General features: G+C 37.7%; 1 protein-coding gene across 1 annotated transcript in view; it reads left to right on the forward strand.

Annotated features, from left to right (window-relative positions):
- CCSER1 (coiled-coil serine rich protein 1) overlaps positions 1 to 13,185 on the forward strand; it is a 1,250,826-nt gene that overhangs the window by 540,923 nt on the left and 696,718 nt on the right. The window contains exon 8 of the mRNA XM_060147099.1: positions 147 to 269. Coding sequence (XP_060003082.1) covers positions 147 to 269 — 123 coding nt within the window. The remainder of the gene's footprint in view (positions 1 to 146; positions 270 to 13,185) is intronic.

Here is a 13,185-nt window from a genome sequence, read left to right on the forward strand (position 1 = left end):
CTTTATTCAGGAGGCCAGCAACCTGGGGAGAAGAGAGACGCATGTCCAAAAACCAATTCCCAAGATTCTGCTCGACCATGAAAGTTTTTAAAAGGAGAATCATTTGGACAGGCTGTCAGAGTCTTCTTGTTTTCCATTGTGTGCAGACTTTCTTCTCATTGGTTGGTGGTGAAGGAACAGGGACATATTCCAAGAATCTTGTGCTCAGCTTGAAGTCAACATCCTCCACCTGGGTGGGGGCCTTAGTTCCCCCGCAGAAGAACTCAAAGGTATTGTTATGTATATTCCTTGAAGAGGAACCAGGACACTGCTTTATCTCTGCACTATTGTTTCTAGACTGCTTCTCCTTTGTTTCTAAGTTCCCTCCCTTCCTTGATTAGCAACTGTTTGAATCTGCTCTTTGGAACTCAGGAAGCTGAATAAGGCCTGTTTCCTACAAACAAGAAACAAGAAACAGGACATAGAAAGGCTTTGTACCAAACAGGGTCCTGCTTGGTTTCATATATATATGTTTATGTCCTCTTTTAGATTTTCATTAAGTACTTATTGAATAAAAGTACTTCTTAAGTTTCATTAGGTACTTTCTGAAGCTATAGTAAAACTAGGTTAAAATGATAAAACGAGGAACACAGAGGACCCTGTATACATATGTTTTCCCACTGATATGAATATATTATTTAAACTCAAAATAAATTTATGCAGACTCATCAGATTTAAACCCAGATTAAAGCTAAGTAATTTGAGGGTAACCCTTTTTCTCTTCTCATCGTAAAAAAAATAATTTCCCTTTATAAAAATATTTATCATGTTTTGCTAATATTTTGTCCCACTTTTAAAGTGGGATTGGGTAAAAAGAAATAAAGCCCTCGTTCTAGGTAGTGCTCCAGGGTCTTGGTCACTTGATCCATGGAACCAAGGGAGCAGAAAAGTGCCAGATTAAAAGTGCACAAAGAATTTGTTGCAGGAAAAAAAGTGGGGCACGAGAGGATGGTCATGTCCTAGGTCTCAGACAAGTCCCTGGGACGGCTGCCAAGTGTGGGCTCTTGGCTTTGCACAGGAAAGCATTCAAGAAGGAGCCATAGTAAAGTGAAAGAAGGTTTATTCAGGGAGATACACACTCCATAGACAAGAGTGCGGGCCGTCTCAGAAGGCAAGAGTTGCCAGGGCACAGAGCTGTCAGTTTTTATAGGGGTGGGTAACTTCATAGGCTAATGAGTGGGATGATTATTCCAACTATTTTGGGGAAGGGGTGTGGATTTCTAGGAATTGGGCCATGGCCCACTTCTTGACCTTTTATGGTCAGCCTTGGAACTGTCATGGTCCCTGTGGGTGTGTCATTTAGTGTGCTGACGTGTGACAGTGAGCGTATAATGAGGCTCAAGGTCTAGGGGAAGTCAACTTGTCCGCCATCTTGGACCTAGTTGGTTCTAACCAGTTCATTTTGTATCCTCAATGGCTATGTCATTCTTTTAAAGGTTGTGCCCTGCCCCCTTTCTGTCTCAAATTCACGTCAAAGGAACTAATTGCAAGGGGACTCCAGCTACTCTAGGTACACAGGAAAGGGATTAGCTGTTGCACTTGTGTTTCAGTTTTAACAGTGGTAAGCTAAGCCAGGGAGAGCATTAAGGAGGCCATGGAGTTTTCTCTTTGAAATTTTGATACTTCCTTTTATATTTAAATGTGGCATAAAACATAAAATAGTCAAAGCTCAAAGTGGGAAGCAGGACTACTAAGCTATGATGGTCCCTGTTTCTTGTATCAAGAATCAGCCCCTTTTTCTCCCATCAAGGAAAAAAGAACTGAAGTATATTTTTATAGTAAAAAAAATAGAGATGTAAAGTGAAAAAAATAGTGCTTCTTATCTTTGATATGCTAATGGGAAAAATTGCTTAGTAATTTAAAACATATTAGTAACAGAATAAAAAAATGTAAAACATTTGTATTAGGGAAAAAATAAAATGGCTATCATCTAATACACAAATGTTTAAATGCACGGAGAAGTGATAAGTGATAATTTCTCAAAAAAGCATTCAAATAGATTGAGTTGCATACATACAATTTAGATAGCAATTATAAAATCTACCATGCACCTCATACTTAATTTTACTATTTCTACAATAAAGTATTTATTGATGATACTGTGGGGGACAGCAACCATCCCTTTCCTTTATCTGTCTAAGCTCTTGACTAGAATCCCTGTAACAGACAGATTAAAGAGTGAAAAGCATACAAATATATTTAATCTAAGTTGTTCATGACACAGGAGCCTTCATGAGGAAGTGAAGACACAAGGCAACAGTTAAAACTGAGTGCTTTTATGCTAGATCTGATGAAGAGTGGACAGTTGTGGAAAGATATGATAGGACAAAGCGTATGAGGTGAGTGTAGTAAAATGGCGGAACTGTAGCAAGGCTTGTTTGTTCAGATTCCTCTCTGTGTCTCTTGTCTTCAGAGATACAGAGGATGCTCTTTTCCCCCAGGTAAAGGAAGGGCACCTCTCACAGGAGGGTTTTATGACCTGCTTCAAGGGAAGGTCAGAAAGTCCTTCCTGCACATGCCACTCCTCAGATTCTTCAACTTGAAATATTTAACGTGTCACTGTGCCATCTTTGGGGAGTAGTGTGTCCTGAACCCCTTCAGTGCCAAACCAAACATGATTTTTAAGTATGTTTTCCAACATGCCCTCAATGATTTTCCGTCATTTGCTCCGGTCAACAGATATGCATTCAGCCTTCCTAACCAGAGTGTTGTGCCAGACCCCGTAAAGCAGCCGTCCCCAGCCTTTTTGGCACCTGGGACCGGGGGTGGGGGGAGGGGGCATGGTTTGGGGATGATTCAAGCGCATTACATTTACTGCGCACTTTATTTCTATTATTATTACATTGTAATACATAATGAAATAATTCTACAGCTCACCATAATGCAGAATCAGTGGGAGCCCTGAGCTTGTTTTCCTGTAACTAGATGGTCCCATCTGGGGGTGACGGGAGACAGTGACACCCGACGTGTTTTGCTTATGTCCAGTCTACTCCGTAATCTTGTTTTGGTTGCCGTCACTGCAGAAAACCCTGCTTCACAAAGATGGGATGTTGGAAATGGAAGCAGGCTTCTTAGTGCTTTTGTGGCAATCTCAGGATATTCCACCTTGGCTTTAATCCAGAACGTATGGAGATTTGAAATTGTCTCAAACGTACTTTTAAGGCCACCGTCATTTGCGATCTCAAGCAGTTGATCGTCTTCCAGCACAGACAAAGTCGATTCAGCTGGCTTATTCACAAATGGGTCGTGGATCCATTCCTTCCCAGTTTGGGGGTCTTTTGTGGTTGCGAAGTAATGCTCAGACTCCTTTGAAAGCTGAGATAGGTGATCATGCACCAGCTGGGAGAAAGAAGGCCCTGGCTCAGTCTCTTTCAAAATCTCTGCTAATGTCTGAAATATGTCAAAATTCCCAATGTTCACTCGTCACCCCCATAATTCTGGTTTGGCTTTGAATGTAGCCACTTTATCTATCGACTTGAATACAGTTGTCGTTCTTTCCAGAAGTGACAAATTGAGTTCGTTGAGCAGGTTGAATATATCACACAAGTAAGCAAGTTTTGCGACCCATTCTCTGTCACTGAAATGTGCTGCCAGTGGTGACTGTTTGCTAAAAGAAATCTCTGGAGCGGCTCTTGTAACTCAGAAACTCTGGCCAGTGATTCCCCTTTAGAACGCCATCTCACTTCTGTGTATAAGAGAAGACGTGTGTGCTCTGGGTCCATCTCACAGAGCTGTGTAGACGTGAGTTAAGGGCATGTACTTTAATGTGGTTGATAATCTTAATCACATCCTGCAAAACGTTGTTAAGTTCAGGAGACATTTTTCGGCTAGCCAGTGTTTCTCTATGGATGACACAATGCATAGACTCACATTCAGAAGCGACCTCTTTGACCCGAGTAGTGAAACCAGAAAGCCATCCAGTCATGGCAGCCGCTGCGTCCGTGCATATACCGACACAAAATGACCAATTCGGTTTTCCTGATATGAAATCATTCAAAGACTCGAATAGTTCTGCAGCTGTGGTGTTGGTTGGCAACAAAAATGCACATAACATATCCTCATGCACATCCTCCTGAAAAACATATTGCACAAAAACAAGCATTGTTGCCTTGTTGTCAACATCGGTAGACTCGTCAACCTGGATTAATTCTAACAGTTATGCCTCAGTATCCTCTGCTATTTCATCAATTCGTCTAGTTACGGTGCTAGCCGAAAGAGGAGCACATGCCACCTTTTGAACTGCAGCCTCTCCTAAAAGTTCATGACAATTGTCCTTAGCAGCAGGCAGAATCAACTCTTCACCAATAGTAAAGGGCTTCTTAGCTTCAGCAATGCGATTAGCCACTAAGAATGATGCTCTCAGTGCAGAAACATTTGATGAAGTGGTGGCCTTCAATAATTGCTTTTGTTCTTCGTGTTCACATTTTTTTCTTTTGAAAAACTCCAAAGGATTGTCTTTTAATGCAGGGTGCTTGGTCTCCATGTGGTGATGAAGCAGTTTTGAAGGTTTCACGGCTTTGTTGGATAGCCGGTCACCACACATTAAACAAAGCGGGCTTGGAGAATGTGAATCACTTGTTGCAATGAACCCGTAATTTAAGCAGGACTCTTGGTATTTTGTTTTAAATGCAGCTTTCTTTTTGTTGGCAGTCTTAGAGGCTTCTGCTCTCTCATCCTTGGGTCTTTCCCCCTTTCCAAAGAAGCTCGCCAGCGACATTTGTGTTTTGCTCGTTTTGGCTAGGGTTAGCTTGTGGGCTTACCAAAACTGTGACAGAGACAAGTGCACAGTGTGGGAAAGGAAGTGGTAAATAGAATAATGGGCGGGCCACGTTAAAGCCTGCCACCAGATGCAGCTGTGCAATTGAAGTACATCAACTCACTTGCCACTGTAAAGCCTGCCACCAGATGCAGCTCGTCACTTGCCACTCACTGATAGGGTTTTGATATGAGTCTGCAAGCAATTGATTTATTATGTATGGTCTCTGTGCAGTCAAACCTCTCTGCTAATGATAATCTGTATTTGCAGCCACTCCCCAGCACTAGCATCATTGCCTCAGCTCCATCTCAGATCATCAGGCATTAGATTCTCATAAGAAGCGTGCCACCTAGATCCCTCGCATGTGCAGTTCACAGTAGGGTTCACACTCCTGTGAGAATCTAATGCCACCACTGATCTGACAGGAGGCGGAGCTCAGGTGGTAACGTGAGAGATGGGGAGTGGCTGGAAATACAGACGAAGCTTCGCTCACTGGCCTGCCACTTACCTCCTGCTATGCGGCCCAGTTCCTAACAGGCCACCAACCGGTAGCACTCCACGGCTGGGAGTTGGGGACCCCTGCTGTAAGGGATGCTAAAGTGAGGAAGATGCAGTGTGTTGAATAAGAAAATAATACAATAGTACTATAATAAGATGACTAAGATAGTGAACTGAGAGAAGTTCTCATGTCTCATGGTGATGGTTAGGCAGGATAAACTGGAGGGAGAAGCAACTTACTGACATTTGTGACTATGATATCTGAATTTTCCCCATTTCACCATGATCTTTTAGCACCATTCTACTGGCTCCCTCCAGTCCCTTTTCTCCTAAATCCTTTTCTGTCTCCTCTATTAGAACAACTTGTGCCTCCTTATAAGCTATCTGTATAACCAAAGCTTAGTCATCATTAAGTCAAAGATCCACTATTAAATTTTTTGAGTAATATTTTCAGACACCAACACTTCCTCCCAAGTAGTAGACTTTATCTTTCTTTCGTGCTTTTCCTCCATAAAAGCACAATTATAGTACCTATGCCAGTGCATTGGAGTAATTCCCTATGTTTCTTCATTAGACTATTATTGATCTGATGATTGGTATGATGTCTTATTTATCTCAGAATTGTCTACAGTGCCTAACTAATAAATAGACTTTCAATAAATCTCACTGAATAGGAAGGATAACTAGAAAATGGCATTCAGGTTTTTCAGGATGTTGGAGAAATAGAAAAAAAAACAAGAACAAAAACAAAAAACCTCAAGCTACTCCAGTAAAAGTGAGTTTATTTTATAAATAAAACAGGGAATTAAGGAGGAAAATAATAGCCTCAGGGGTAAAATAAGTGGAACCAGTGGTGTGCTGGTAAACGGTTAATAATCAGCTCTTTAAGGAGAAGCAGATCTGTAGCATTTGCCAGTTTCTATGGTGCCCTTGCTCCACCATGGCAAATGTCAAGCTACCAGGTCAAGTCACTGAAGTTGGAGCTGGGAAAAGATGAGCACAGTCAGCTCTTGCAAACTCGTGTAAGGTGACTCCAGCAAAGAACTCATGGCAAACTGGAAAATCATCCTCCTCTAGTAGTCACTGTGTTTCTCATGGTCTGATATGCAACAGTCACCCCATTAGTCGACCAAACTCTTTACTCCTTTTCTGTGCTGCTTTCTTTCTCTGCTTTTGCTCCTCCACTGTTGCCTAATTTCTCTCAATTTTCCTTTGTTTCTAGCCGGTAACTTCTGTTTAGGGTTGGCTTCTGTTGTCACATAATTGCCGTCATGTCAGGACTTCTGTTCACTGACGTTTCTATGCTTCTTTGATACCTAATATCTATTTGTCATACATACATTTTGGATGGCTGATATTCAAACAGCTGAGAGAAACTTTTATTGATTTGGCAAGTGACTGTCTAGTATAAAATGCCAAAGTTAGTGCCCTCATTAATACTCTCTCCTATGTTTCTGCCAAGGTCAGCTTGAGGGCCAAGCTGCACCTACCCCTGGCATCACAGAATCACCTGATATGATAAAATGAAACTTTTTAAATGAAGAACTTCTCAGAAACAGCTATAGGAATGGCAAGTTCTCTGATGTTTTACTCTGTACGGATAGCCTTTCTGTGAGGGGGGAGCATAGGGTAGACTGTATATTTTTCAAGGGCAGAGAAGAGCAGGTGCCAGAATTTGTAAATTTCTATGATTCTAGTGTTTTCATATGTACAAAATACTGGTGATATAATCTGATTGCACAGAATCATTAGAATTTTCCTGTAAGCTTGATCTCACGGTCACAAATTGTGACTGCTTTTTCCTAAACGTCCAGATACTACCTTTAAATTTAAGGCAAGCAGAAAACCTGAATTCACAGATTTCTGAAACATCTTGGAAAAGTGAAACTATGAGCCATACATAAGCATTTTTAAAAATTAATTCAACTTTTTATTTTATATTGTAGTATAGTTGATTAACGATGTTGTGTTAGTTTCAGGTGTGTACAGCAAAGTGATTCAGTTATACATATACATGTATCCTTTTCCAAATTCTTTTCCATTGAGGTTGTTACATAATATTGAGCAGCGTTCCCTGTGCTATACAGTTAAGTCCTTGTTGGCTATCCATTTTAAATATAGCAGTGTGTACATGTCAGCATTTCTGAACATCTATATATCTTATATAAATATGTGTATATTCTAATTGTGTATGCATATATATACACAAATAATTAAATGTGTATATACATATAAATGAATTAAATGTGTATATATGTATGTATATATCTATTCAGAAATAGAAAACGTATATCTTTATACACAAAACAGATTTCTTTTCAACATTCTCCTCACCACCACCACACATATACCACAAGTGTATATTAGTAAAAAAGCAATGATGAATAGGTGAAGAACAACTTTATAGATTTCACAAAATTTACAAAATATAAGAAGTTTGAGTTAAATAAAGATACACTTAAATGGTTAAAATAGCTGTATTAAGTAGTTTTAATGGTTAAAACTACTTAATTGTCATGAAATGAATTTTTAAAGTTATGTTTTAGTATTATAAAAGATCACAAAGTATAAATATTTTACTAAGAAACTTTATAAATATGCATTTGTTTAGTTTTATGTACCAAGTTAAAGTAGTCCTTTGCATGGAAGCAACCTAAATGTCCATCAGTAGAAGAATGGGGGCTTCCCTGGTGGCGCAGTGGTTGAGAGTCCACCTGCCAATGCAGAGGACACGGGTTCGTGCCCCGGTCCGGGAAGATCCCACATGCCGCAGAGTGGCTGGGCCCGTGAGCCATGGCCACTGAGCCTGTGCTCCGGAGCCTGTGCTCCGCAACGGGAGAGGCCACAGCAGTGAGAGGCTCACGTACCGCAAAAAAAAAAAAAAAAAAAATAGAAGAATGGATAAAGAAGATGTGGTACATATATACAGTGGAATATTACTAAGCCATAATAAGGAACAAACTGTGCCATTTACAGAGATGTGGATGGACCTAGAGACTGTCCTACAGAGTGAAGTAAGTCAGAAAGAGAAAAATATCGTATAATATCGGTTGTATGTGGAATCTAGAAAAATGGTACATATAAACTTATTTGCAAAGCAGAAATAGAGACACCGTTGTAGGGAACAAAAGCATGGATACCAAAGGGGGAAGGGAGTGGGATGAATTGGGAGATTGGGATTGACATATTTATACTACTATGTATAAAATAGATAACTAATGAGAACCTACTGTATAGCACAGGGAACTCTACTCAATGCTCTGTAGTGACCTAAATGGGAAGGAAGTCCAAAAAAAAAGAGGGGATATGTGTTTATGTATAGCTGATTCACTTTGCCATACAGCAGAAACTAACACAACATTGTAAAGCAACTATACTCCAATAAAAATTAATAATAAAAAAAAAGAATAGCACATGAAGTTCAAAATCAGAAAAAATTGAATAAAAAATAAAGTAGTCCTTTAAGTAATAATTATTGGCTATTTAAAATAAGACACACAAGATATATAATGAATAAATGAGTAAATGAAGTAATACATGCCATTTTGGGTTGAAAGTGTCTATAATTTTAACCAGTAAATTATTTTAAAAATACACTCAAGTTAAGATGTTATATTCACTTACAATATGAATGCTGAGTGTATATAATTTCACTCTTTTTTACACATTTGAATTAATGCTACTATTAATAAGATTTTACCATTAACATCTAGTAGGGGCAGATATGAGATATGAGATCATTTATATTTTCCTATCACAAAAAAAGTGCACTCTTCTTCAGTAATATGAATTTTTATCTTGTCATTTTGGGTCTTTTACAACATTTATTATCATAGTTAATAAAAGTAATAGATTGTCGATTAATATTTGAAAAATGGCACAAAGTAAACAATAATACTATTTCTAATTCATTTAATACAATGAACAAATATTTTGTCTGATTTATTGTTAACAAATTATTGATAATAGCCAACTAGTAAAAAACTAAAATATAAATAGAACTAATCTGGGAAGCTGTTCAGCTGCCTTTGAGAAGCTTAAAGACCACCACTTGGTCTTTAAGTATAGACAGCATCACTGATAAAGCTGCATGTATGGAACACACCAAAAATACTGTTTATTTTTTTCTTAGGTATCTCATGCCTACAGAGATATCACTTGTCACCTAATGATGGCAGTGCATGAGGTGTGGGCTGCATGGAGTGTAATGACAGGCCTCATTTAAACAGAAAGCAAAGCAGAGTATCAAGGCCATAATATTTTCTCTGTAAGAAGTGAAGTATTTATTAAAATAAAAGTGTAAAATTTTAAAAGTATTAATTATAATAATAACTTATAAAACTTAACCAATTAAGCTGTTTAAAAGAACAATGAAGAAAATTAATTTATGCCACGTTTGGAAACTATTTTTCTCAACAAGGAAATTAGTTGAAAATCCCTAGCCCGTGATTTCCTAAAAAGTCACTTATAACTTGGATATTAGTAGCAATTCAGGCTCTCTTTTCTGCTGGCCTATGTCACTTCCAAATACTTTAATGATGACACTGTATTGTTAACCAATATGAATTTGTCACTGCCTACTAAACAGACCAATCATTTTGTAAATACAAAATAATTTTCTTTATTCTATGAAGTATCTCATTGTTCTCATTCTCCTTTGGTGCCCTATACTTCTTTCTTTTCTCAAATGAGAGGAAAAAATCATGGCAACCCATTGTGTCTGCAACAATCTCTGTAAAATACTTCTGTCCAAGGTTCTTTCCAGTCAGGAACACAATTCTTAGCAAACAAGTCACTAACTCACTTAATTAACTCTCTCCTATGTTCTCAGAGGTGTTTCTACATCAAACTTGAATTGGCTTATTATTTAACAAACTGTACAAGGCCTTTGGGAAACCTGTTTTTAACAAAAATGGGTTCTTAAATAGCCTTTGGTCTCCTTAAAGGATTCTGAATAACTGCATAAAATCCTAATACACTTATTAGCAGTGCATCCGTATGCAGATATTAAACAGAGTGAGAGATAAGTTTCTTTCCTGACTCCCGAAGGGACATCCTAATATTGTGTTTCTTTAAACATTGCTTGACCTATGAACACCTAATATACAGATATTTTACCCAAGGATCACTCCAGTACTTTGACAATTAAGAAATACACCTGAAGACTTGTTTAGGATTCTCTGTACTCTTCTTTGTTAGAATCTGGGATGCAGAGGTTTAAAGGAGAGCCTTCCCCTCTTTCCATTTTTCTTACTCAGACAACTTTTAAAAATATATTTATTCTTTTCCAGTTACTCCACTGTAGTAAGGATTGCAAAGTCAGTTGAGCCATGCTTTCTTTCCTCTAAGAAATTGCATTCTGGTGAGGAGTGGGGCAAGAAACAAACAAACTACAATTACAGGCAAGATTGTTAAGGGTTAAAATAGATTTTTAAGTAAACACATCTAATTTTGACCAAGAGATTCCATATTTCCCAGAAAGCTAATATTTGAGCTGAATTTTTAATATTAAGTCAGATTGTGCTAGAATAGGGAAAGGCCATTCTGAGCAGAAGGAAATATGGTGGAAGCATGGAGGTGAGTACAGACTGTGTGAAGTCGTACAAGTAGTTCATGTGACTGTTCGCTATATGGGTTCCTATAATGGGAGGCAGTTGAAGCCAAAAGAGTAGGCAGAATCACTGAAAACATTGGAGGAAGAAAAGGGAATGCATATATTAAATTTTCATAAACTTACCTAGACAGAAACTTTTAGAACATAAATTGTTTGAAATTTGGAGACTTGCAGTATGCCAAAAATCTAAACAAGAAATGCATCAATCTTAAACAGCCTACCCATGTGTGAACATAGTAGGTAAGTCTTTCTAATGCAGATGGATACTCTCTTTATGAAAATGTAGTTGACTCTTGAACAACTCGGGGGTTAATCCAAGTATAATTTATAGTCGGCCCTCCACATCTGTGGAGTCAACCAACCTTGCGGATTGTGTAGTACTGTATTATTACTATTGAAAAATATCACCTTATAAGTGGACCTGTACAGTTCAAACTCATGTTGTTCAAGGGGCAATTGAACACACAGTTTCCCCAATTCATGTAAAATGTTCTTTATGCAAAAGTTTTATTTATAAATCAGATTTTCAGGATTGTGTATATTAACCAACACCAGGTACAACTAAGTAGAGAGAAGTAAAATATCTTAACACTTAAACAGAAATTAATTGATTTTATTTGTATATATTACCTATTTGTAATAAATTGTATACAAAGAATTTGAAGTAAATCATAATCAAAAGGACCTTGTCCTTATGTGACAAATGCCATCTGGTATTAAAATTAAATTTTATACACATATGCACACATTAATGGAGTTTAATTTTTTTTTTCTGGAGTCTTTCTCTGTGTTCATAAATTCTGACAGTAACTCATATTTATTTTCTCTCCATAGATACAGAATTAGAGACAGTTAAAGATATTAAACATTTATGAGATCTAAGGACTGTTAAGTTTTGTGCACTAGAGCTCATATGAGATGTGTTCTATACTCTGTGGTTTAGGAGATCCAGAGCAATTCATCACTACTTTAACACTCAGTTCAACTTAAGATGAATTACCTGTTGAATGTGATTGTACTGCAGAGCGAGTTGAACGCCATTTATCTGACTAGAGAATGGTACCCAGCTACATCACAGATGCTCTGTGCATCATTCAAATGTCAAATTATGTGTATGATAGTCATTATCTTAACATTCACAATATTTGCCTGGCAGAGCCTCCTGGAGTGATTCCATAAGAGGACAGTTAAAGAAATGTGCAGTGTAACAGATTCATTGTTCTGCTTTTCTGTGTTCCTATAGTTTTTGTTGTTGTTGTTGTTTTAAGGTACAGTAAACTAATCTGAAAATAATTTAGCAATAGTGCAACTCTTCACAATTCTAAAAGAGGCAAAATGCAAAATATAGAACATTTTTTTTGTAAAGTGAAGGCATCATAACATGATTGTATTTGAACTTTGGATTTGCCATTTCTTTGATGATTGAAATAATATTATAGGTTTAAACAGTTAGTTCTTCTGCTTTGAAAATTATCTGTGATCTCTTTTTCTCCCTAGAAATCAGTTGAGTTCCAGTTTGCTGATGCTAAACTAAACCAAATGGTTGTCCTAACAGTGAACTCAAAAGGCTACTTTTTTGTGAATATCTTTGTGTGTGTTATTAAGTAGATTGCTGAGAAAAATATAATTTTTCCAAAGTTATATATTAGATCATTCATATCTAGGCTGTCTTTCTTGGTCATTCTAACTTACTCTCTCTTGCTTGGACCACTTGCCCTCGGGAAGATCCCGTGATATGAGGCAGCCCTATAGACACACACGTTAGTGAGCTTGGAAGAGGATGCTTTAGCTCGAGTTCATCTGTATTCAAGAAGACTGCAGCCCTGACTTATCTCTTGATTACAACCTCGAGAGACCTTCAGCCCAACACCCAGCTAAACCACACCCAGATTCCTAACTCACAGAAACTGAATGAGATAATAAATATTTGTTCTATTTAATTTTTTACACACGTACAGATGATTAATACCACACTCAATATATGTTTGGTACTACACATGTGAGTGGAAGGTCAAAAACTTGCAGTCACAAAAGGAAAAATTAGGGCATATAAGGATTACCATTTTTAGACTGGGTCATATGTCGTTTAGATTAATATTTCAGTAACATATATATCAAAGAATGAGTTATTAAACAAGATTTGCAATATGTTAACGTTATCCTCAAATGTTAGGAAAAAAGCCCAAAGCAAATTATCTTCCTTGTATTATCTGTTATTTATTTGTTATCCTTTGGTGTATACAGAGGTTACCGTCTACTGTACCAATCACCGTCTTCC

This window comes from Lagenorhynchus albirostris, chromosome 4 (assembly GCF_949774975.1).
Source record: "Lagenorhynchus albirostris chromosome 4, mLagAlb1.1, whole genome shotgun sequence".
Lineage (NCBI taxonomy): Eukaryota > Metazoa > Chordata > Mammalia > Artiodactyla > Delphinidae > Lagenorhynchus > Lagenorhynchus albirostris.